This window comes from Phalacrocorax carbo, chromosome 12, assembly GCF_963921805.1.
Source record: "Phalacrocorax carbo chromosome 12, bPhaCar2.1, whole genome shotgun sequence".
Lineage (NCBI taxonomy): Eukaryota > Metazoa > Chordata > Aves > Suliformes > Phalacrocoracidae > Phalacrocorax > Phalacrocorax carbo.
In genome coordinates this window covers 17,175,587-17,202,573 of record NC_087524.1, presented here as the reverse complement: position 1 = coordinate 17,202,573, position 26,987 = coordinate 17,175,587, and the positions used below count along the sequence as shown (strand labels likewise).

Below are 26,987 nucleotides of genomic sequence, written 5' to 3'. Positions count from 1 at the left end.
CCTCAACTATCTAACGTGAGAGTGCAAGAGAAGACAAAGACCTTATTTTTGAAGATGCACAAAGGGCAAGAGGCAACAGATACAAGCTCCACGTGGGAAATTTCAATTATATATTAGAAAAAAAAACTGCAATCATAGTAGTCAAGCATTAGAATAGGGCCCAGAGAGGTGAAGGATCTCCAGCCTTGAACAAGGCCCTAAGCCACTCCTGCCTTGAGCAGAGGAGTTGGACTAAGTAACCTCTCCAGAGACCCCTTCCAACCTATTTTCTGTGATGAAGTACAAAACCTTGCTGTAAATACCCACTGAAGTATTTTTAATTATAATAACCAAAATATATGTACAATAATGTGTAATTTACATATACCAAGAAAAAAAACATACTGCGTTTCAAAATTAATTTACTGCAATAACAGAGCTATATAGTCAGTAGTACGGTTAAGTCACTAATGTTAAGAAAAGTCACAACTTGCATGTAAGTTGAAGCCAGAGGAAAGCTACAGAAGCTCAGTATTCAGAAACATGAATTCAAAGGACTTCATACACAACTCTTCTCAACTTCACTACATGAAAATGGTGTCTATATTGCAGGTCTGGACCTAGATTATTATCTAGCACCCATAAGCTTCAGATTCCTTTATTTACATGAACTGTTTTGAGATTTTAAACAGTAAGATCAAGGTAAGTGTTTCAGTTCTCACACTGCAGCCTAGTTTCACTAAAATTACCTTAATTACCAGACCAAAATGTTATTTTAAGCTCTTCTTCATTTCAGGAGATGTGAACACTAAACTAGCTGTAACAAACTTCTAATATTTTCAAAATCAAAGGTTCATTTTACTTAAAAAAAACCCACAATAAAACTCTTAACAGAGGCTTAAAAAAGATCTTTATAAAATAATCTTCATCACACAATCGTAAGAAAATTACTCTGGTTGCTAGTTTTTAGTAAATATGAACTGGTCTGTGTAATCTGTATTAAAGGTGGTCATAACTACAGGCCACGTTTTATTTTTAAAAGGTGGACCAACAAACGTGTCAAGAAAAGCAGATTATTGCTGTTTCTCAACAAGTCCTTATTAAAAAAAGGACAGGCTGCCTTGATAGACAAAGCATGTTTGACAGCCAGCTGAGACAGGATGGCTGAAGGAGAGAAGTAATGATCCGCATGCCAAAGGAGAAGAAAAAAAAAACAAACAAACAAACCAAAACAACAGGCAGCTTCTTTGGCGATCACTTTATACTTGGCAGCTGTACAATTAAACAGATTTAAGATCAAAATTGTGTCATTCCATCCGTCTCTCGAATGACAGTGCTGATCATCGCAAAATTTAAGTTTGCTTGAAGAGACACAAGAAGGCAGAATCTGAGCAAGTTCTGGACTGGCAGAAAAAAAGTCTGATGCTTATCCTGTCATCTGTAACTATGAAAATACTAGATGTTCTTCAAAGCATTTTTCACCAGGTCTGTCGGAACAACAGGTATGGCTGTGCAGAGAAAACAGAACATGTACATATGGGAAATATGAAAGAGATCAAGTTTTCTATTCCTGCAGTAGTACTAATTAAATTAAATATGCCAACGTTCAATTTCAAGAGGACTCAAAAAGATCTCAAAAATCAATAAGCTCCTGAAATATACTTTTTGTGGACACAAACTGGCAATTACAATTACAAACAGGAAGAGCTCACAACTGCTCATAGGATGTCATTCACTATACATTTTAATTAGCTGCTAGATTCTTTAATTTACGGTAATAAATTATCCTACTCTACATAGAGATAGAAAAGACGTGATAATTTACACATCCATGCTTTAATATGCTGGTGCATTCTCCTCCCTCACTAGAGCCCTCTAAAAAGAGCTGTATCAAAAGAATAACATATAGAGAGTATATAATGACTTAAATCTTCTAATCAACACAGTGAAAGATAATAAAATCTAATTGTGAATCTAATAAAAAGAATAAGATGCTAGTGGTGGCTATGCTCTACTAAAGAAGGACAAAATTCTCATTTGCAAGAGTCATTTAAAAACATCTTAGCGTTTGCAGTTTCCTTTCAACCAAGTTACCAAAATAGACATATAGACAATAGACACTTCTTTAAATTTTTCACATGAAACCCTCTATTACTGTTTCACAAAGAACAGCTTCAAGGTGATCTGGAAGAGCTAAAACAAGTCACTTACACAAAATAAAAATTGAACAAGAGGTTTTAATACCATTTGTACTATTTTATCAATGAGTAGAAGCAAACAGATATTGGTAGCTACTCACCAATTTTAAGGGCAAAGAATCTTCTCATACACAATTTTAGCTAAGGTAGTTAACACTACTGACGTGACTTGTTAGAAGTTACCAGGAGATGTCAAGAAAACCCCCCCAAGACAGACACTGTGCATCAATGACCCTCCTCTTCGTCTTCAAAATTCATCCTCCTTATGATGAAGCACAGTGGCCACCTTAGTCCCTCCTCTGCTTTTAAGAACACCGTTTGGCCAACTCCCTCCAACCCTCCAAAAGAGCACAATCAGCTAATTCGGACCAGAGATAAAACGGAACATCCAGCACCTCCCTTAGCTTGCCTCTGCTACATTTTTATCTGCTCCAAAATTACCACAGTCCCCAAGAAGTTAAAGGGATCTGCACTGGCCAACAGCACCATAAAGATCAACATTCCTGAGAAGAGGCAAGCAGGCTTAAGTAGACCCTGTCTCCTTCTCTCTGCTGACAGCAAATACCATGAAATCAAACTGGACAGCAAGAAGTAGCTCTGCACATCAAAGCAGGGAAGTGGTCAGGTCTCAGCATTCCAATGAATTAGCATGAAAAGTATGAAGAGGGAGCCCAGAGCTACCTTTGGCATTTACTCTTCCCCTTGAGCAGCCCACAAATAGAGGCTGTTTCTTCAGGTAATCTACTTTTAGATAGGCAAATGGATGTTGCTGTCATAGGCATTGCTGGATAATCCATTACCCTCATACTGCCACCCTTCACATTTGAGGGTCTTCAAAGAAAAGAAAAAAGGAAAAGGAAAAACCCACATGCCAACCCTACCTGACTACTGTGTAACAGTGGGGAAGAATTCTCCTTTTCCCTGCTGCAAGACTTAACGTGATAATAATTTACACAGCATATGTAAAGACATTTCTTATCATTTAAAAAAGATCCTGGTCTTGCAGTGTGCAGCCTTCCCAAGATACCACTTGTCATTAAGCGCATCCCAGTGGGCCCAAACTGCCCTCCCATTTAAGCCTCTCGGATCTGAAACCTAGTCTCAAATGCTGTTCAGTCAAGCAAGTGCTGAGAAAAGTTCTGACCAGTTCCTAATGGTATTACAGTCACACAGACATCCTTGACTGTGCTTTGTTGCACAACATCCTGCTAAACAGTCCTTCAGCTCTGTAGTTCTCAGTGAAAACCACAATTATCCCAATGTCTCCTGAAGCTAAGCAACAAACCCACTTTTAGCTTTGTGGTGATAAATTATCCCATCCCATCCCCCCACAATGAGACTGAAAGTTATTTCTGTCACAATAAAATTCATATGATTTCACCCTATGTCTTCATAAAGAAATAGAAGCAGAGAAAAAAAGACTTTGCAACCATGACTTTAGACTCTGCATTAGCCATTGTGATAACTGATACATCTACTGGCAGAACTGTACAGCCAAACAGCACTTTTTTCCTATTACTTGACCATGCTTTAAAAAATGCATTTGATCAGCTACGACATTTCATTTTTTAAAAACAGATGCTATCAACTGACCATCAGAAGCATTCTGTTACAAAAGTCTACTAAAATGTATGGTAGTAGTTAAAGATATCTAGAATATTCCTCTGAAATGTCAAGTATTTCTCTTCATACTGGGTATTTATGTACCTTGACGTTATCAGTTCTTCTGAATAATGGTGAAATACATCAGAAACTATCTTGCTCTATGATTCCAAAAAGGCAAGGTGCATATTTGTTCCTCCTTGCCCCTCAAAAGAGAATATACCCTTTTCTGCAACATGCAGTGATACAAACTGGTACAATACAGATCCTCAGTTAGGACACACGCTCCTTAAAATAAAAATACCTGCAAGTGTATTTCAGATCTAAGATACTCAATTATATTGTGTATTAAATGTCTTTTCAAAGTGAACCAACTTCCATGCTATATCGTTCTACTTATTCTACTGAAATTCTTAAGCTATACAAAGATAATAAAATACCAGCATACATAGAGGTCTCATTCAGTAATTTATCACTATCAATGTTGAACACCCTCTTCGGAGAAAAGTAACTTCCTCCCCAGCATACTGTGCACTATTGGTGAACCAGTACTACGATATGCACGTTACAACACTGGAACACTGCTGGTGTTCTTTAATCCACTGCACTGTAAATGAAGGTTCATCATATCCAACATCACCGTTTTCCTATACCTGAACATTCAATGAACAATTGAATTGGGGCAGAAACATGATAGAGATCATATTTTTTGACGTATTTGTACTGGCAATTATTATGCCATACCAAGAACTCTAACATCAGATATCTTTTGGGAACGAAGTGGGGGAATAAATAACTTGAAGACTTCCCTGCATTTAAGTCTAGAAATAGTTTTTGCAATACAAACAACACTTTGCAGCTGCCTGCTTCATAATTTAAACTTCAGAGGAAGAAGTGAAAGACATCTAAGTTGCAGCTGAATTTAATATGAGTACATCAGTTATACTAGAACAAACTTACAAATTCATGTTGCTATACATCAATGCTGTGGCTGCTCAGGATTGATATTCATAGTCCTGTATATTTCTTTCAGAAACAGCAAGGCAGTATCTTCAGATCCCCTATGAAGAATTTAAAAAACAAACAAACAAACAAAACAGAGAAGTGTTATTTTGGTATGGTCCATGTTCTAATTCTTGTAAGCCACACTTCATCCCCTTCCAACTCTCTAGAAAGTGTGCACAGAAGTTTGTCCTAGTCCTTATCGTCTGAGAATAGGACCTTACCGCTACCAACTTCCTTTAAGTTACAGTTCCTCATCAGTTTCGGATTATTTCTGCTATCAGCCCTAGCTTATGCACTTACCTTTTTCTACTGCATTTCTCCCCTACTGTGTCCCCCCTAACCTTCTACAGCTGCAACTCAAAAACTCCTTCTCTACCCACTTTTTTGATGTTACTTATTTGGTGTAAATCTCCTCAAATAATCTATCACATTTTGTCTGGGATGAGCTCCTGAATGTATTCCACCAATAATACGTTCTACTTGTCAAGGCTTTCTTCCTTTACTTGCTCCACTGCATCTATCAGCCCAATGTCAAAACTCAGCCTTGCCAGTTCTATCAATAATATTCTAATTTTGCTCTCCTAACTGGCTGGTACCTCCTTGTAAATAGACTACATTAGACATCCATAGTCTTCCTCTCTTCCTTACCACTAGAAAGTAAGGAAGTTCTCAAATAATTTAAAGATTAATATAATTCAAGTGCCATGTTTCCAAGTTGGCATTTTCCCTCCCCTTTTCAAAATCAAAGCTTCAGGCTATCTGAATTTACATTTAACATAGACTTCATTTTCTTATTTGTCTATAAAGTGATATTTAAAGACACATAAACAATACTGATATAAAAGAGTTACAATCACTGTAAAAAAATAACAAAGTTAAACAAACAAATTTTAACAAAGTTCCAAAGCTGCAGGAGTTGTTAGATAAGGGTAGCTTCCCGTGCTTTTTAAAAGAAATGACATAGGGAGACAATAAAGGAGATTTAGACAGTCAGAACTGTGATCGTCCAGATGTAAGGAACATCATCTACAGAGCACTGGGGCAGAGGTAAACGTGCAAGCTTAAGGGACTGCTGATATTTTCCACAATTGAGCATAGAGATAGTAACCACATTTCTTGATGGTCTCTGCTATTAGATGAGCAAGCTAACAAGCGGAAGGATCAACATGGAAGCTCTGTTCTCTCTTGCACACAGACCATTTCATTTAAAGCTTTCCCCACTACCCCCTCTTAAAAAAACACAAACCACCACCAAAAAAAACAACCAACCAACCAAAAACACCAACCAACGAACTTCATGTTCTCATATTTGGGTCATTAATCACCGTGCTTATCTTCCTTACCAGAATGACAAAAAAAGCTATGGGTAGCAAGTTTTTTAAAAACCTGGCAACGATCGACTGCCGCCTTGTGGAAAAGAGTTCGTGTTCCTTCCACTCTACCCATGACACAGCACTGCCACCACTGGGTCACCGTCGGCTCGGGGAGCCCTGCCAGAGCTCAGTGCTCAGCAGTGCTGGCACACATCAGCACTGCAGCCTTGATAACCACTTCTCCAGCAGCTACTGATCTCTAACAACCTAGGTGATACTGACTGCATTAAGGTCCTTCAGGTAATGCTTTCAATTCCATATTTTAACCTCTGAGAAAAATGCTTGCTTCTAAAAACTATTAGCTATTGCAAATCAAAACATTCAAAAATAGTGTAGAGCACCACTTGTCCAGCACCTGCTAAACTCAAAACAAGAGACTAGTCACTCCTCCCTCACCAACAGCATTTTGCACAGCTCAGCAACTGACATCCCAGCTTGTCTATTACATTTAAAGGTCTGCTGTTGCATTGCCAAATACAGTTTATACATCTAAACTGTGTAATTGCTCTACCATTCCACATCTTGTGTATTTTCATGTGTGCTTCATTTTATGACAGTAATAAAATGCATACAATGACAAACCAGAAAAAGAAAAAAAAGCAAGCTACTCGTAAGGGCAAATACAACGGGTCAATAGTTACTGCTATTCCTGTAAATGGAATTACATCTCATTTGAAACATGTAAGCTCTTAAAGAAAAAGTAAATCCAAATCCAGGTAAGGCAATGGTGTACTGTAGCTCTGGCTACACAATGACACCAAACTCTGCTTCTTATTCTATAAGTTGTTCTGTGTATGAGCAACCACTGTACACAAGTGATAAATCATAACCGTCCAAATTTACAGAAAGATCCACTGTGCCTTTTTTCTTCCTTTTATTTGTCAGCCTTTGACAGCAGAGCATCAATATCCAGCAGTTTCATTCCAGCATGAAGAAGTAATAAAGTTTTACTACATATTGTAGTCTAATACAATTCCTTCATGAATAGTTTTATTGGAAACACTACAGTTGTCAAAATGCTCCTGGACCTCTCCTTGTTCTAAAAATTGTAGCTGAAGGCATGTGTTTCAGGTATCCAAGTTCAAGAGACCAGTACGCAACGCCTTTATTGCAAATGGGACAACAGATTTGTTTACTTTGTGCTAACACAGAGTTTTATTTTAAAGTGAGATTAGCTAATAGTGACATCTAGATGCGACACCTTGAGACTGACACTCCTGGACAGTCATATACACTGTTTACCTTAACACTCGAATCATCTCACTACGTAACACTAGAGCATGCGGAGCACAACAAATTTATCTTTACAGTATGCCTGAGTGGGAAGGCAAGGTCTTTCCAAATGAGAGGCCATTTCAAAATTAAGTGATGAGGACCTTGTATCCAACTCGGCAGTCATGTTTTCCAAACATTTCAAAGATTACAAACAGGTGCGTACACATTGACCACTGGAACAAATCGCATTCTGGTAGCTTAATAATTTGTTGGTCCTTTTGCCATGTTTAAACTTCTCAAATCAGCAGTAGCCTGAAAAATATACCTGTGTATATAAACACATTTATTTTTGTGAAAATGTAGTTGAAGTGAAACACTAGGGCATGATTTTTGAGAGAGATCATCTAAGTTTTCATTTAAAAAATGCTCAAGACAGGAAACATGATTCTAGCTATTCTCATATTGGTCACAGGTAAATAATAGACAATAGGAGTAAAATAAATGGTAGGCATGTCATTACAAACATTTAAAGATATACAGTGATATCAGAAAAGCCGTATTTATAGAATCACAAATATTTCCCCTTACCAGTAGCACAAATGACTCTGCAAAGCAAAAAGGTATTCATTGAAGCTTTCTATTGGTTTTTCTTGTAGAACATAGTCAATACGACGTCCTCCATTTAGCATTCCAACCTTCACTAAAAAATCTTCATCTTTGGGAGGGTCTGGACTTTCAGTGATCTTTTCAGCTAAAATTAGAGAGTTTAAGATTTAAACTATTTTCAGACACAGCCTGCTTGTCTATAACCAAGAAATATCACCCATTTTCCCTTTATAATTTCCAAGCGCTTGCAATAAGATAATAACAGCCTCAACTAACTAGCATGCCACAGCATAATTCAGAAGGGTTACTGGAACTATAGGCTTATTTCTTTTCTTACAGTTTAAACAGAGTTTGTTTGAAGAATAGCTCACATGAAGTAGTAGCTGAGCAATTTCAAAAACAAACCCCCATTGGTTATACACAGACAGATCCAGTCATTCCACAAGTGAATAACCTGAAATATATTTTTACATCCCCCTTGCACAGAGTCAATCACTATCCTCAGTTTAAAGTAGGAAGAATGTTTTATCTTTGTAAGTCCAGACAAAGCCAGCATTACTAAACACCAACAGATAATTCACAACTGGAAAGCCTGCCCTTGGTATCATTAGGGATAATATTTATATCTGATTTTAAATTTCTCTTCCTCAGCAACATGTTTTGCTGTTAGAGCACATACTTAATGCTTCTTAGCTTATCCCAAAAATTCAGTAGAACACTACTGAAGAGCATAAATCTCACAAATATTTATTTGTGTCTTTCTTTCTTCTCAGGGTAAATTAATACAGCTGATTTAGAAACATGCCCTTCAACATGAAGTTGAAAGGTTATAAAAACTCTAGCCTAAAATACCCTTCAATAAAAAGTTGTTAAATTTTCCTTCCCTAAGGAAAATTTAACAACTTTTTATTGAAGGGCAGCAATAGTTCTTACATTTAATGTTAAACACTCCAAAAGCATAGAGGCCTCCTCAATAGGGTCAGGAGAATCAACAGCAAGCAATCATTAGGATACTCAAGTTTCTACTAATTTGAGATTACTATGTTATAAGAGAACCAGTGATGTGTCCACATACCTTCTACCACTTGCTTTTCTTCCTCCTCTTTAATTTGGTTAGCTACTTTCTCCAGTTCTGCTTGTAGCTGAGTTGAAGATGTATGAGCACGTGCAAATTCATTAAGGGTCTGCCATGCACTCTTCAAAGAGCTGATAAAACCCTGTTTCAGATCAGATCCCATACGAGAGAGAGAGTCTTTCAACTCTAAGAAAGGAGAAGGGGGAGGGAAAGAAAAAAAACAAATCACCACAGTAGAAAGATTTAAAATTATCAACTAAAACCAGAGTTATTAAACCCTGTTCAACATTCCAATTATTAGAAGAAACAGGCCTGCTACATCATGAATGTGTTTCTTGCTTCTCTATTTCATTTAAGAATATTAGGTGAAATGTAATTAATACACAATTAATTTCTCACTGAATGGGTCAATGAGTTAACACCTACTAGCACAGGAAACAGTCCAACAGCCTCCAAATCCAGAAGGGTCCACAAAAAAAAAAAAACAAACTATACCAGCCAATCCCTCACCACCACCACCACCCACAATCACTCCTAACATCCTACACTAAAGGAAATTATAGAGAGAGTAGTTTCATCTCCAGCACAGCAGAAGAGACCAGAAGAGCTGCCAGTGCCTCTTGCAGTAGTAGTGAATTTGGAGAAGCATTGCCAGACAATTCTAGCCTGTAATTCTGCTGCAACTCATTAACTGTGTCACCAGTAACCAAGCTGCCATTCAATACTGGTGGGAAACTCTGAATGAAGGAGAGCTCTTCACAATAACTGGTTAGAACCACATGTGTCTGCTAGATCAGGGCTCACGACTATTACATGGAACATTCACCTACATAAAAAAAAACACCAGTAAAGAGCAAGAGACCATTATTCTTCTCCTTTACTATACACACTTTTTGAGAGTTGTAACCTAGAACATTCCATAACCAGTACCTTGTCTAGTCTAGGAAATCCTTCTAATGTACCATTCTAAAGTATCAAATGCTGCAGAATTTCTCCATCCAAATGCCTGAAGACAGGCTTTCAGGAGGGCTCTGTGAACTTGTACAACAGTAATACTGCCAACTGTACAGCAAAACTGACTTTCCTTACTAGGTATGCAAAAGTTAAGTATAGCATCTTGATGTGATGCGTACTTGGGAGCAACATAATCCAGTCTTTGCCCACCAATGGCTATGGAACCACCTTCTTCCTCAACGTTTCCAATACTGAACAGACACTAGGTAAACACTTTGTGGTGGTCATTAGGGACAAGGTAAAAGAAATCAATAAATTTAGTTTCTGTTTCACATCATCTTAGAAATTAAGGTGAACAAGCGATGTAAAGTAATTTTAAAATGGAAGTTTGTTAATTAGAAGCTCAAATCTGGAGGAATAAAGATTATTACATCTGAACACAACTATGAATGCCCAACTTATGGGGCTAGGAGGACTCTCCTCTGATGTTTAGGAAAAACATGGAGTTAGATATCCAGCAACATTGATTAGCCTCTTGAAATTTTACAATATTCTAATGCATCAAATGATTAAATTAGGAATGAAATCCATATATGAAATAAAGTTTTCTTTTTACCCAGATGAAGTCTCTTTCTGCCTTTATGATGTGGAATAAGAACTGGTTTTAAATCGATGTCATCAATGATCATTGGTTCTAACCTGTAAGCTACTGGATCAAGCTGTTAAGAAACAACACATTGACATTTAGTTATCTTCGAAATTATTCAGTGGGGAAAAAAAAAAAATCCCTATTTACGATTAATAGAGAACCATTTTTAAATTCTGTTCTATTTCAGTTTACAGAAACTCAGTTCATGACCATTTAGTTTAATCATAAGATTAAGCAGGTTCGTTAAGTAATTAGGTCTAGTTCTCCTACAGACAGAGATTCTTGAGAGAGAAAATACAAGAGCAGCAAAATTTTCTTGCACTCTGATGATCTCTACCAACATGTCACTGTTTAATTGTTAAACAAGATGGGACAAAAGAGGACAAATGTACTGCGTAACCTTTAAGGATTTCTAGATTTCCCAGAACCTAAGCAGGAAACTCAGAAAAGTCCTGTAAATGGCTCAAATACAAACATTTTATAAAAATCAGCAAGAGTGGCTTGAAATTAATCAGGGGGCAGGTGGGAAGTTCTTTAAGCTCTGAAAAAGAATGGGGCAAATACTAACAAGCCAACCCATACCTAGAATACTAGGTATAGGGCCTATAGCCAGTGCTACTTCACTTTTGCAGTAAAAGACCACAAATATTTCGAATACACATTTCAGTTGGGTCAGGTGTTTTTTTTTTTTTAGAAAGGGCGGTTTTGGAATTGTATGTGGGGAACAAGAGGTGTAACACTCAGAGGTTAAAACTTAGCATTCTGCATTGTTGTCATCTGCATCAACTACAATCAAATTTCAAAAGTACTGCTTACTCACTGGATGATAGATATTGAAGAATCCCTTGCAGGTAGGAAGCCTGTAGTTTTCATCAATCTTCTCCACACCTCTCACAGTAAGGAACACACCAATAGGAGAACCAAGAGCAAAGAAAATATCTGGTTCAAAGTCCAATGCACTGTAAACCACAGAAACCTACAAGGCAGAAATCAGATATACAATCTCTCAGAACCGCCAGCTAGTTAATATAACACTTAGCTAGGACAGAAAAACAAGTTGTGTATTAAACCAACCACATACTCACAGTACTTTGAAGAAGCTTCAGCTGCATTGCCCTCTTCCACACTAGTACTATAGTAGTACTAAATTTTAATACTATAATAGTAAAATATTTTTCTTAAAAAAATATTCAAAAGTACAAAGAAAATTAAAAATGTATTTATAACAGGAAGTCTTCGAGGTTTGGTTTTTAAGTTAACTTTGAGGCAAAACTTGAATACAACAGTATAAATGGATCAATTTAGGCTACCATGTTAAATGTAAAGCCACAAAACCATTCAATGTGTCATTCACACAGTTCTGCTTTTGGATCAGAACTGTTTTTACAGTTCATTTTCTGCTGAAAGAAAAAATGAATTGTAGTGGAATCCTTGTTATAAGAAGTTTTGCTTTTCAGTAATCTAACTCTCTGTCCCAGCCCTCCCTCCTGCCAAAAGGTAAAGTTCTATGTAAACATAACTTTTGTACAACAATCAAGGGAAGTAGCACAAAGCCATCAACTTTAAAAAAATAAGGCCAAGTGAAAGGACAGCATTGCTCTAAATGAATCATTTAAATCTATGTAGTCTTACCTGGCCAGTTCCAACTTCAAAATACTCATAGTCAATGTTCACCGAAGAAACAGACACACCAACTGGAAGCCTCCTCTTTGAGTGCAGCTGACCAGACTCTGAAGGGGAGACAGAACTAACCGTCTCTTTGGCTTTTGGGGCATCTTCTTGAGTTTGGAGTGTGGCAGCCAGCGCTGCTTTCTTTTCTGCTACTGCTTTCTTTTGTTCCTTTTGAGACAAGTTTGAAAACCAGGAAAACCACAGTTGTCAAAATTCCTTTAATATATCCATGATGTTAACAAATGTGTTAAAGAATAGAAGTTATTTCACAGCAACACTTCAGTTACATTTGCTTAACAACTTCTTATTTCATTCCTGAAAAATACACCTACCTGCTTGGCTGCTCTGTCTTTTACAAAATTAGCTATTTTCTTTCTTGGTCCAAGAGGTATCCCCATTTCCTTCAGGTCATCAACTGTACACATCAGCTAAAAAACACCGCACACACATCAAAGCATACTTTATAACTTTTCTAGTAATGTATATAATTTCTTATTCACAACGACTTATGAATAAGATAAGACATTTTATAAAGCTACAGAAATTACAGAGAAATATAAAACACGATACAAAATGCCCTAAAATAATTGGGGGAAAAACTCCCCAAGAAAAAGTCACATATCACTTCTTGTCAGACATTAATTATCTTACCCTTCTGCAATGCTTTCAAGCCTCATGGTACACTAAACTAAAAAAAAAAACAAAAAAAAAAACAAAAAAAAACAACACACACCAAACCAACCAAACCAACCCAACCCAAACAAAACAAAGCCCAAACAACCAAAACAAACCAAAAACAAAAACCCCAAACATAAACCTCCATACCCTGGCAATCCCCATAAGTCAAGTGAACATTATTGTACCAGAGACTCCATGTCGATTCGCTCCTTTTCAAATGTGCTTGCATACTCCGACAAACTAAGCAGGTCCAGAGTCTTCTGCAAAGTGGGAACGTCATCATCTACTTCAGGCTCACAAAGGTCATCACCAGAAGTAGTAATGGAGGAGCCCAAGGAACTGGTATCTTCAGTCATCTTAGAAAAAACAGCACAGAAATAGAATCACATCATCTAACAGTGAAAAGCCAATATACAGCAAGTAAAGACAACATTTTTAAGAGAAAGTAATTAAACTTATCACATAAGCTTTGTAAATGTATGCCTATTTTTAGTAAAGCAGGATACAGATTTTCCACTAATAACAGATCAGCAAAATATATATTTAAAAAATTACTAAGGGAGGCAAAAAGTTTCTTGAGCTTTCCAACACTCAAAAATATTTCCTTTTAATCATCAAGCAAGTGGTCACTGTTTCCAGCCTGAACACAGATACTTTACCTCTTATGCATCTCACCCACCACTCAGAAACTGTTAAGACCAAGTTACATGTCCAGGAGGCTCAAAACTGATGTTCATGATCAAATCCCATTACTGGCCTACTTGGAACTTAAAAGAGATGCAAATAACTTTTTCTGAGAGCTGACAATATTTACAAAACTGTACATTTCCATTAAATTGTTAAAATGTGCTATCAGAAGGCACAACTGTCTTTCAGCTAATAAATTCTGAAAACTTAAGAAAAAGTTGCTGAAAATATCAGATCTATTTTCCTGGAAAGACTAGCACGCAAGTTACCTGTTTATCATGAGCAGCCACATCCTTTACAGTTCCATTAATGCCAGAGAACGGTCCAGTATTTACTGATGAGGCCAAGTCCTTCTGGTTAGACAATATGTCAAATAGAACTAAGGAACCTGGAAACAGGAATTAAATTTGCCTTGGGAAAAATGTCAGAATTTCTGACCCTAAATCCTAAGCAAGATTTATATGCAATAGTAATAGTAATGTATAGATTGATCAAAAAAGATGGCTGCACTAAAACGGAAATACCCACACATTACTTGAACACAATCATTCCCAGCAAAAAAATCAAACCTTCCCCCCGCAGCCCCGTTCATGTGAAACGCCTTTATGTAGTTGCCATGACTAAACTATCTTTCCTTAACCATCTTAGTCTGCTTGCCAGACTGGAGGAAAAGCACCAGCCCAAACCAGTATGTCATGTCTTTATAACACTTATTCTACCTTCCAAAAAATTACCTTACTTGTTACTAAGTGGGGGTTCTGAGACACAGAAGTTACCCACCTAACAAGACACCAGATAACATGTCAACTTCTAAACACAAATTAGACACTGCGTCTTCATGAAGGAAACCAAGGAGGCGGCAGGGGAAGGGTGAAATGCATGCATCCACGATGTACTAAGCTTCTCTCAGAGCTTTACAAAGTTAGCTATTGAGAGGTGTTTGACTTTCAGCCAGCAGTATTCAGAAAGTCAGCTATGCCCTATCAGCTAATTTTAGCATTATGCTTAACGAAGCTTCCATCCCCCTTAGTGTAGGAATGCTGGTTTTATCCCCTAGATAATTACCTAAACTGTGCCCAGCCACAGAGACTCCTCCTTTGAAGTCTGGGTTGCGACTCATGAAAAGTGCATACAAACGATTCATTTCCATCCCCACTTTATCCACGATCGTCTGACAGTAGGTGGGGCTGTTGTAAAACAGTATGTCGAGGAGCGTTTCATTGGTGAAGTGACGCAGGCGTCCAATGCTTGGCAAAGTGATTTTTTTTATGTTCCTAGAAACACAAAATCATTAGAAGCATGAGTGCCTTTAAGGAAATGCAAATAAGAACTTTGTTAACTCTTGAAACGACAGGTAGTAGAACTGCAGTGTAAATACTACAAATATGGTCTCTACAGGCATTTTTTTTAAAAAAAAGGCAAACATATAGACTTCTGGCCTTGTTGCATATTCATACGTAAGTGCTATCGGCTGATTGTATGTATTTGAGAAAGATACAGCACCCTTTGTTCTTTCCAGGCTGGAGGTGACTGAAATAATCTCTCCTCTGTTCCAACACTGCTCTCATATAGTAACACAGAAGTTTTGTGAGCAGATTGGTAGAAGTGGAAGAAAAAAAGAACTCACATATAAAAATCGAAGGTGAAATGAAGTAACAGACGACATAATACTCTCTTTCTGGAGAAAATGCTTGGCATCACCACCTGCCTGCCTGGACTTAAGACAGCTGCAGTGAGAACTGAGACTGCCTTCTTTAGTTAGTATTGGTTGATTTGATTAACAGAATGAGGATCTTTCCTCACGATAATGCAGTGTTCAAATGAGAATAAAAAAACTAAGACTCTAGAAAAGCAATAAAACTTGACTGAGCTAGAACAGCGTGGAGAACACCAGCACACACTCTAAGTGGTATGGGTTGCTACCCTTGCAATTTCTACTTCCCTATCTTTGAGCAAGAGAAAAGAGCTTGAAACATCAAGCGACAGCAAAGGGATAGGCACCAAGAAGTGATCTAAAAATAGATTTTATTTAAAAAAAGATTTTAAAATAGATTTTAAAAAATCTAATAATCTATTAAAATGAATTTTTAAAAAATGACCCCACACACACCACTCTGCAAGTCTAATATTGAGGACCAATAATAACAGTTAAAGCTGTCAGTCTGACAAAACACAGATTCAAATAGATTTTAAATTGCTATAACACTCCTACCCTACAAAAATACTTTCTATTAGTATACACCCTACAAAATACTTTATTTATTAAAAAAAACCCCACAAAACAAAAAACCACTACCCCCACCCCCCCTTAGCTCAACTGCCTAATCATAATTCAGGTACTATGGGACTGGAGAGACAGCTCAATGCCTTCCTCAGAAAGGGGACACTGACATCCCCTAGGGTCAGATTCAATGAGATTACAGGAAGGTACAGGACAGAGAACCCTCCACTCTTAAGTTGTACATACCTGTTGCTGGACAATACACCTCCACGCTCACCACCTCATGCTACACACTCACTCATCATCACGTATCAATGCATTAGCCGCTCTCATGAAAATGCAGTATCGAAAAAGCGTGTGTGTGTATACATATCCTGTCACTCAGAGTAATGAAAATAAACAAGAGAAAATACTCCATGTACCTTTCCAGCTTTCCCTATACTTCTCATCAAAATGTTAACTCAAAAAAATAGCGATTCCCTTTTGTAACCCAGTCATACATTTATTCATCTAGCCTAAAGAGCATATTAACTTCCCTTTTTATCCACTTTACGAAAACTGCTGAGATGCAGCTTGTGTGAAGTTCACAACATTAAACAATATACTCACCTGTCTACACCCGTTGCATCTCCATGCAGAGAGCTATGCCAGTGAACTGGGAGGAATTCCACCCTGCTCACTTTACGTTCCTCTAAAGATTTCTTAAAGTGAGTCTGCAACAACTTCAGAGAAACAGTCCTAAAATCATCAACTGTAGAGAAGAAGTAATGAAAATGTCATAGTAGCAGTAACTCAACTGACACACAAGTATTCTTTTCCCCTCCCCCCCAATTTCAGACATCGTCAAAATATAAATGAAGGACACTGCGAAGCAGAAAAATCTTCGCAAGTATTACTTCTCTATCTATAAGAAATTATATTTTTTTAAAGTGGATTTTCTAGCAAGCTTCTATTCATCTCACAATGAATGCATTTTTACCCACAACCAGACATGGCCTTCTTAATTTGCTCAGTTGTGCTGGACTGTATTTAAAAAGCCCAGAAAAGCAAACAAAAAGCCACCCCACACAAACACCAACACACACACAAACCACACATTGCAAACACACCATAAAAAACACCCCCCACACACACCCCAAAACACAAACCACTCTGCAAGTCTATTATTGAGGACTAATAATAACAGTTAAAGCTGTAAGCCTGACAAAACACAGATTCTGCTGTTAGAAAATAATCAGGAAAAAATCCTACCACAAAATGAACTTCTCAACATTAGAGACTTTTTTATTTTCTAAAAGATGCTTATCTGAACACGAGATATAGAGACCCACATTTAAACAGTTAAGAATATGACTGCTCATTAAACAAACAAAAACTTACTGCATTCAACAATGCTTCTAAATCTCAAGTCACATACAGGACCGATGCCATGAACCATAAATACCAGATGGTCAATTTGGGACATTTCTCCTGTAGGAAAAAAAAAATAATTCAGCATACCAATATGTACTGCAGTGGTGAAGTTTAGAGTCAAGCAGTGTTAAAATATACTTGCTTTATAAAGCTTATTACATAATATGTTTCAGGATATAACACAGCTCACAGGACTCCTTTGATTAAAAAAAAAAAACCAAAACCAACCAGATAACTTCTTTCAAGCAGCTTACACTAAAGAACAACTTCAATCTTTAGACTCTAGGAATGAACAGTGCATTGCTGCTCCACCCGCTATTGTCCAACTTTTGCACAGAACCGAGCTGACAGCTCAAGCTGTAGACTCACGCACAGTAACCACATACCATCAGGAATTTCATCATGGTCATCCTCAATTCCACGTTTTACTACCCTTGGCCTTGCCTGACCATCTTGAGTGGTGCCCCATTCATCTGGTGCAGCAGAAGGTTGGAACTGGACTATGACCTGAAAAAAAATACATTGTCCAATGATAAACACAGAAAACCTTATGATTCATATTGTTAGTCTGAAAGCATCGTGTGGTTTAAATGCACTTTTTGTCTGATTGTTTTACCTTGCATCTGAGACAGCTGTTTTCTTTAATTAGCACACACGCAAAAAAAAAAAAGCCTTAGAAAACCCTAGAGCTAGTCTTTGTGGCAGATTCTGAAATAACACAGATAATTCTCATCAGCTTGGAAAGCAACCAGACGACTTAAAAAATTAACCACTAGTTGAAGAAACTATCCTGCTCAGTGATTCTTAACATTTTTAACTCCTCAAACAAGCTTTATTCAAGCTCCTCTTTCCTAGACCCCAGTACCCACTTCTCCGTAGCTAATTACTGTTTTTGTGAGGAGACTGAACACTACCCCTATTTACAATCACTCTACTGGGGAGGGAGGGGACAGAGGAATAAAAAAAGCAGTGCTTTTCAGGGAAGGTCAACAATATTCAAAGTAGCCCAGAAACCCTAGGAAGTGAGAGAATCAGTAGCATGGCTGTTTATAAAACTTACACTGACTCAGTATAATCTGAACTCATATTTATGACACCAAGCAGTTTAAGCACTCCTTCTCTAGGTTTTTACTGGACAGAACTCCTTATCCATCAGTAACAAGTGCTTAAAGTAGGAGCAACCATGATCCTTTCTGCTCTTGGATTACTTTATTTATTAATTACTGTATCTGTGATAAGTGAACAGTTAACAGCACTGGTCAATAAGGCTGAAATCCATGTTTTAATCACAAGAGACTGTTAAGAGTATTTAGAAAAACTTTTAATGCCTTTTTTGCTATACTTTCTCATGGCCTAAAAATAGTTGCAGTGGAAGACTTCTTATGGCTTAGATACACAAACTAATTACCTTACAGTTAGATTAATGCTCCTCTCAATGTGAAAGCTCTTAGTTTAATTTACCTTCCAGTTGGTACAGATTGTCTGAGGTTAAGCTAATTCAAATTACCTCCTGTTTGCTGCCAGTTGCGCTTAGTCAAAACACTTGCTATGGTAAACCTTATTTTTCTTAGGTTTCAGAAAGCATTGTCTTTTAATCATGTGACAACACATTGAAGCAAGCAGGAATTCAGCCATCTTTATCATCTCTAATGCACACATATCCAAAACAAGCAACAAGTACATTTCAAGCAAGACTAAGACTGCATTCAATTTATGCTTCCATCCACCTGCTCATTCACCCCTAGTGAATTCTGTGAGAACCAATTGCCAAAATCTATTACCTTGGGATTATGCATAACAATTGTCTCGCCATTTGGGAATTCAAGTCGTCTATGCCATTGATTTGTAGTTACAGCCCTTTTATATTCTGCCTGAAACAGTAAACAAGTTACACAAAATCAGTATGCCCTCTCAGACAAACTATTTTTTGGCCTTGTGCATCATCTGTAACATTAAGGTTATAATTTACATTACTTTATTCATACAAAAGCATCACAGGAAGCACTACGCAGGTTGATTTTAGGTGACAGTGGTGCAGGACCTATGCACGAGCAACGTGGCCTTCTAGCCACTCCCCTTTCCAGGATTTGCTTACTTATGTTCCAGAAAGTACATTCTGGAAATCATTTTAATGAAACACAAAGAAATATTTCTAAGGTCATAAATACTATCAAGTATTTATCATAACTATCAAGTTTATGTAAAGGTAATACTAACCTCCAGCTTATCACTAAAATCTTCAGTGTAAGGAATAAAGCGGCTATCCTTGTCTCCCTTATAAAACCACATGCATCGTCTCACTTCAGAAGGCTCTTCTTCCCAGTAAACAGCTTTCCTCATTCTGTCATACAGGTATACGTCATAGCGTCCTCCGTCAGTGCTCAGAACCACACTCTCAGGATCAGGCTGGACTATGACACAAAAGTCACACTCAGTTACAATACGAACACATATATCCTTTTTTGTCTCCCACCCCGGCCCCGATCACTTCTGCAATGAATATTAAGCCATTAAGAGAGAGAGTTATACTATGGAAGAGAAGATTCATATCATCAGGCAACCATTGTGTTGCTCCTAAAATGCTTCTATATGCTCTGTACACAACACAAAAAGCTCTGAAAAACTCCCACATATGAATACCTACTCTAGAGCTGACAGAGATGAACAAAAAGGCAAACCAAGGCACAGATAACTGGGAGTTCTATGCTTTCATATGTGAGAGGCATTACTCTCGTATCTTCCTTCTGTTCAGCTCCAAGTAAGATATGACTTACTGGAATTATAGACTTCCTCTAGTTTTGCAGAATCCAGAATGCTGAAGGGCATCCATATTTGCTTGTCTTCCACCTCCTTACAGTAAAACCAGTGCGGCTGAACTGGCTCGTATTGGTTCTGCAGCAAAACAGGAGATGCCTGGACCAGTGGACCTGCAGGCCTGGGAGCTCGGAGCTGTGACTGAGACTGTGGAAACTGAAAATACATATGGGTTCATCACCTCAATCTCACATAGTTGTTACAGAACTGATCTATGCTTTGCCTTTATTTCTTCCTATCTATCTATATTGAGCCTTTATTTCTAACATTCTTTCCCCCAAGAACTTTATCTTTCATTCTAAAAATGTTATAGACAAGTTGTCCACTTGTCTATCATGCACCTTTTCAAACTGAGAAAGGATGTGAACTTTGTTCCCACAAATACTGTTAAAAACTGTTACGGTCTAGCACTTGTTTACCTAAAACCAGCAAGATTTGAAATATTCTCTTAGGTTTTCAAAACTCAGGCTGAGCTTATTTCTTACAGCCACCAAGTCTGACATGAAAACAAAACCATATTCTTCTCTGTATTCATTTATACATAATTATATTTTTGCATAAAGACTGCCAATTTTAACAAGTACCCACCTCAGTAATAGCTCTCTTCCTGTAAAGTGATCAGGAGAGGCAGATTTCAAACTCTAATGTAGCCTCAGTGACGCAAGAAAAATAACTGATTTTGAAAGGGACTATAAAGCTGATTTCACACAAATTGTACAAAGATCCTAGTTAATACAACTAAAAAGCAAGTGATGTCAGCAGTAACAAATGCTTTAGTCAATATATTAAAAAAACCCAAACAAATACACCGTACAAATATAAAATCAAGCAATCAGAAGTTCTGAAACTCTCTAAAGCTCCAGACTGTCCAGGTTCCACTGCCTTTGCTATATTTTTTGTCATTATACAATCTTTCTATTCTTTATTGACAATAGCAGCAATATAGCAATAGCTCAGGCAAAATAAAAACCATTTTTGTTGTTTTCAAGGAAAACTTGTCAGGTTATCACTAATCCATTTACATTATTTTAATAATGCTTTTGTGAAGGTAAAACAGATTGGAGATTAATGCTTTACATCACACAAAATCCTCAACTTTGCTTCACCAGCACAAACAGCTTGAAAAGAGATTTTTAGTCCATGTCTTGCAAATGGTTGAATGACCTCATTTACAGCAGAGGCACAAATAATGCAGCAGCACAGCTGAAATGGCAGCAAACTCTGTAATAGACAGAAAAGAGCAACAGAACTTCACAACCTGTCTAGTTTCTGATGCCAGAGGCTCACGTAGATACAGCCTCAGGGTACACTCACTTCAACGATCAGGAAGTTTTCCTAAAGCAACAGTTCCAGTCTAGTTCTAGTGAAAAGATTTTGCTATCAGAAATTGCTCAAGACTTTTTCTAGCATTCTTTGGGGAAAAGAAAAATCTTGAGAAGATAAAATATGCAATTTAAAGAGGGAAGTGACTTAAATTGTTTTGTTCTGGTAGCAGGACATCAGGAATGTTTTATATACCTGTGTCAATGACCCTGGAGGCGTCTGGTACATCTGGGCAGGTGGTACAGAGGACAGTGGGTGAGCAGGCGCGTGACTCTGTTGCAGCTGTGGCGGAGTAAGGTATGGGTTAGCTCTGCTGCTCAGGGTGGTGTGCCGATAAGGGTTATACCCCTGCTGAGATGTTCCCTGGGGAAGAGTAGATGCATTTGCAGGCGGGGGGCAGCTCTGCTGAGGAGTCTGATAAGCTGTGATTCCCACCTGTGAAGTAGGTGGTGCACTGTAAGAGGACTGTGACTTGGGAATATGTGGTGAAAAGGCATTTTGCCCATCCTGAGACCCAGGCACAAGTGGCAGTGAAGTTGGAGGCCTGGAGAAGGCTGGTGCTCCAACAGGTGGTGCAACAGTTGTTAAGGGTGGCTGCCCAATACTTCCAAATGGATCACTGCTACTAGGGACTTGAGAGAAATAGTTGAAAGTCTGTGGTGGATTGGGGCTGGCAGAAGTCTGACCCAAGAAGCTGTCCTCTTCACCAACATCTGCAGAATCATCTGCAAAAACAAAAAGATCGCTAGAGATATTGTGAGAGGTTCACACCAGTTTGTGTATGTAGTCAAAATATTCTGTAACATTATCAGCTATTTCCAAGACTCTGTTGGCCCGATAAAGCTAAAGGCATTGCAAAGCTTACACATCCTTGATGAAATCATAAAATGAAACAAAAGATATCAAGTTTTCAAGAACATTTAAAATGGACCATAAAAGTCACCCAGTCAACACAGATAAAGCAACAAAAATTAAAAATCTGAAATAAGAGACTGAAGTATGACTGAAGTCAGGGTCTGCCCAAGCCAACTTGGCAAAGATCCCTGCTTCCAGGGCATTAAAATCCCTTCCAATTTCCCTTATGCCTACCAAATGCAAGAGCAGCCTTGGTCCATTTTCTTTCATCACAAAAACAGTTACTGAGTAGGACTTTATGCTCTAGGTTTTAGGATTCCAAGATCAAATTCACAAGTAGAGCTTAAGGACATTCCCAAAGAGACCAAACCTACTGGCCAAGCAATCTATTCTTACTTGCTCATTCAGCAGTGTCCTCGCAAGGTTTCCCGTTTGACTTGGAGGGTGGACACAACTCATCACTCCAAGTCGCTTGATAAGCAAGACTTACTCCAGTTCTCTCTAAAAGTCCTACTCTAGAATGACACAAGAGCTAAATCTGTGGTACAGTAAAATAAGTCCTCATTCTGCATAACTGAAGGAGAGGGCTTAAAAAGGTGCAAGGCCATGATTGCCCTTCTGCACTGAGAAAATACATAAGGCATGTCCTGGTCCATCAGTTTTCTGCTTTGCAATGATCTAGTAACAAGTGGGGAGTAAAGTGGTTTGACATTATCATCTTGCAGTAAACTCAGTTAAACCTGGGACAGTCCGAGCATCACCACCTGCTGAGGGAAGAGCACCTTGCAAGCAGACAATGCAGCCTGCAGAAGTCCTAAGAGTGTTGTCATCTGCTCTAGCAGCCAAATAGTCCCCAGGCTGTGGGGAGGAAACCACAGAGCTATCATTGCTTCTCTGCTACTCCATCCCCAGCCAAAGAGAGAGACCAAGCATCCCTGCAGCTGTGAGCAGCCAGTAACAAATGTCTATCCACAGCCAACATAACCATAATATAGAGTACCAAGAGATCACAGGGGAATCCACAGAGAAGACTCCCTAGGAAGCTATTGTTCTAATTAATTAATCATAAAAGAAGCAGCTGCCATGACTAAAAAGGACTATTTTAATCATCTTTTGTTTAGTAGTCTTCTCAGACAGTGTCAGTCTGAGGCAAGCATCACCTGCATTTATCAACTTCTCTTACTTTCACCCATAGCATTTTATTCCACTTTGACGAACAAACCCAAACCCCATGTACGTGAACCACTGTGAGAAGAATACTAACACCATTTACAAGCAATGACCACTATGAAGTCATTCCTACAGATCATCTCCCAACTACAGGCAGAACAGCCATTTATACTAAATAAAAGGTCTCAATTTCTAAGCAATAAAACACTACTTCTTTTCACATTTCATAAACATTGTAGAATGCATACTGCATACCACAGTGTCAGCTCTCTGCTTTCCAAAATAACTGGCCGCAGAGCAGATAATTCACCTCACCATGTCAGACCATGATAAACACACAGCAATGTGCTGAAGAGATTTCAAGGCCTTTACCAAATGCCCATTCACAAAACACCAACTATTTTCCAGTTTCAACCACATTTCAGAGATTTAGTCTAACTGTACCTTTCCTTGCAAAACAGGGTTGACAAAAGTTGTGCCAGAACAAAAATTACACATACGTATACATATAGGCACACACACTATCACAGAGTTTTTCAACACAATACGTTACTTTCTACTTTGCCTTTTTCTAATTTTGCAAAAACTGCTTTGGAACATAAGCACAAACTGGCAGAAACAGAAGCCCTTACTACAAATTTTTAAATTTCCTATGAGCGTACAGCTCTGACATACAAGGGCAGTATTCTTCCCATACACAAAACAGTCTTCAACAGTGACTGTGTGAGAACCTCCTGTTTATCCCTCCCTATATAAGGTGGTATAAGGTGGTACCCTGTCATTCATAGATTATCACCTAACAGCCACAAGTGACATTAGTCCACTTCCTCATTGAGAACACTCCCCTCTATCCACAGTAAGTATATTGGTTACTTCACCCACACCTGAGCCAGAGAATGTGTTTTCTATTGTCAAACTGCAAAGCACAAAACACTTATTACTTGGCCTTGGAGATACAAATTGATGACTGCACAGAGCTTCCTAATGCTGGCTGTCAGATGTCAGACCATCCCCGAGATCAATTCTTATTACATTTTACACATTTTAAAATTCAAACTCAAGAGTTTGTTCTTTCCTGCTTCAAACTATGATTCAAGGTGCAAACTGCTCTACACAGCCAGACGCCTGACACCTGGCTGGACAAATGCTGAGTGCAATGGACCACAGAAATAGAACATTTAACTGGGCGGGGGGGGTCTTACTTGGACAGACATGGAACGTGGCGCAACATCTGGCACTGAAATTCACTCCAGTTGCAAAACTATGAATCTTCACCTGATCAGATTTTAAGTGACATGGAGAGTGTATGATTCATCACATTAATGAAGTCCCATGAGATTTTCTCCCTGGCTAGCTTCAACGTCTTCAGGAAATTGCCACAGGACAGTCATCTGTGCAAAGCTACTGGCTGGACTAGCACTTAAAAATTAAGTTTTTAAAAAAGTGAAAGCCAATGTACATTTGCAAGAAATAAAAACTATAAGGATTGCACAACACAAGCAGTAAATATGTCAGCTACCTAGATACCACAGGTAAGAATAATATTCTAATGCTTTGATCCCTCCCACCCAAAAAAGTGTAGTCAATTAAAAAAAAGTTTCAAAGCCATAGTTGGCAAATATTTTATTAAACCTACAGAGATGTACTCTGCTGATTTCCACTTATTTTAGCTAAGAGACAACAGAGTTGAAATCGAGTCTTAGATTTTGGACTCAAATGTATACCAATACAGTATAATTTAAAATATCTGATTTCTAGATGCATTTCTACCGTTTAGGGCTTTAATCTCAGAATAAACGCACTTCCAGAAAAAAACATTCCTTTCTCTGAAATTTGCACATTCATGTATTTGCAACACCGTTAAGGCTTTAGAAGGAAAGGATATTAAAACCACGGTTAAATTAAGAAGGAGATTTAAGGTGGCTGCTTAACATGCTATTTTCATCCAGGGAAAACAGAAGCTAACAAGGAAGAGGAGCTTTAAAAAAGTGAAAGCACGAAGTACACTCCTGACTGGAATTACTGACAACTACTAATTGATGGAAGAAATACGCTAAGCGGTGAACTGAGGACAGGACAATCGTCCCCCCTCCCCCGGCACAGAGCTGAACACCAAGCATTACGCACAGGCAAGAAGCGGAACACGCACATCTCCGGCGGCTCGTCTTTCCTGAAGCATTAACGCCCGGCAGCGACACCCCGATCGGAGAACGCCAGGCAGGGCGGACCTGGGTCGGGCCGGGCCCGCCGCAGGCCCCGACGCTGCCCCACCGGCTCCCGCCCAGCCCCTCCGCGCCCTCCCGCTCCCCTCCCGGCGACCCCTCGGCGCCCACCCTACCGGCTGCCAGGAGAGCAGAGCCCAGCGGCACAGCTGGAGCCTGGCTGACAGGGATGAAGGGCACGGTGAAGCTGAACTCGGTGGCGGAGGAAGAGAAGAGCAAGTTAGTGCCACCAGCAGCCCCAGGCTTCGCCGCCGCCATGGCTGCAAACCGGCCACGTCCCTTCCCCAGCGGCGGCCCGGCCCTTTCCGCCCTCACCGCTTCACCCGCTTCAAAGATGGCGGCGGCGCCCCCTGACGGCCTCTCCGCGTAAGGGTGAGGAGGAGGAAGAGGAGGAAGAGAAGGCGGGCCCGGCTCTGGAAGCGCCGCCATTGTCGCAGGAAGAGGAAGAGGAGGAGGAGGGCGGAAGCGGGGAGCCTCAGTGCTAGGCTTGCGAGCGGGAGTTGGCGGCTGTAGGGCGCCAGCAGCCCCCTGCCTGCCCTCGTACCCCGTGGCCAGGCTCGCCCTCGCCATGCCGTGCGTGGCCGACTGGCTCAACAACCCGTTCAGCATCGTGCAGGGCATCTTCGGTGAGCGCGGGCCGGGTGGGGCCGGGATCCCCTCAGCAGCCGCCCGCCCGCCGCCAGGAGGTCGCCCGTATCGGCGCGGCGGCCGGACGGGGCTCTCCCTCACGGGGCGGAGGGAGGGAGGGAGGGAGGGAGGGGGAGCGAGCGAGCGAGCGAGCGGCGGGCCCGGCCCGGCGCGGCGAGGATGAGGTAGCGCCCGGGCGAACCGGGAACGGCAGAGAGGACGGGCGGCCGCTTCCTCCTTCCCCGGCGGTGGCGGGCGGGAGCCGCGTTCCCGAGGCCTCCAAGGGGTCCTCCGGCGGCTGGGGGGTCCTGTCTGCTGCTTCACGCCCAGGCGGCGAGGTCTGCCTCGGTTTGGCAGGCGTATTGGGGGGGGGGGGGAAGATAAACCGAAGCGTATTTGGGGTTTTAGGAGCAGTACGTGCTGGCTACACGGGTTACCGGTCAGTGGTAATATTGCCAGTGCCATCGTCTGAAGCTGATTTAGTGCTAGGCTTGATGTTAACTAGAAGAGTGCTGAGATAAAAATTTCTGAAGTGAACATAAAGCAGAAAGTGGTGCCTCACTACCTCCACTCTCTAGCTGGGTTTCAGAGCTTTTCCTCACTTCCAGGAGTGGCTGTGTTCGTCTTCGTATGCCTGAAAGGGTATAAAG

At 39.6% G+C, this 26,987-nt stretch overlaps 1 protein-coding gene across 2 annotated transcripts; it reads right to left on the bottom strand.

Annotated features, from left to right (window-relative positions):
- Positions 1–293: 293 nt before the first annotated feature.
- Positions 294–26,346, bottom strand: SEC23IP (SEC23 interacting protein). 2 transcript variants are annotated; one of them, XM_064464266.1, is made up of 19 exons: positions 25,827–26,346; positions 21,659–22,188; positions 20,101–20,296; positions 19,544–19,737; positions 19,108–19,197; positions 17,713–17,833; positions 17,294–17,383; positions 16,523–16,664; positions 14,758–14,966; positions 13,962–14,080; positions 13,191–13,361; positions 12,660–12,755; positions 12,289–12,495; positions 11,477–11,632; positions 10,624–10,726; positions 9,054–9,239; positions 7,961–8,123; positions 4,740–4,840; positions 294–1,487 (listed from the first exon to the last, which is right to left on the bottom strand). In XM_064464266.1, the coding sequence occupies exons 1-18, from the start codon at positions 26,329–26,331 to the stop codon at positions 4,759–4,761; spliced, it is 3,360 nt and encodes a 1,119-aa protein (XP_064320336.1). In that variant the 5' UTR covers positions 26,332–26,346; the 3' UTR covers positions 294–1,487; positions 4,740–4,758. The 2 variants fall into 2 exon arrangements, with proteins under 2 accessions (XP_064320336.1, XP_064320337.1); XM_064464267.1 differs by lacking the exon at positions 19,108–19,197.
- Positions 26,347–26,987: the final 641 nt, after the last annotated feature.

Excerpts from the sequence above, each read along its gene's own strand:
- SEC23IP (XM_064464266.1), bottom strand. The coding sequence starts at position 26,331 with ATGCCCTGCACGATGCTGAACGGGTTGTTGAGCCAGTCGGCCACGCAC. Across the intron at positions 17,834-19,107 it reads TTGTTATGCATAATCCCAAG|GTCATAGTCCAGTTCCAACC; the intron begins GTAATAGATTTT and ends ATTTTTTTTCAG. Across the intron at positions 13,362-13,961 it reads TGGCTGCTCATGATAAACAG|ATGACTGAAGATACCAGTTC; the intron begins GTAACTTGCGTG and ends GTTTTTTCTAAG.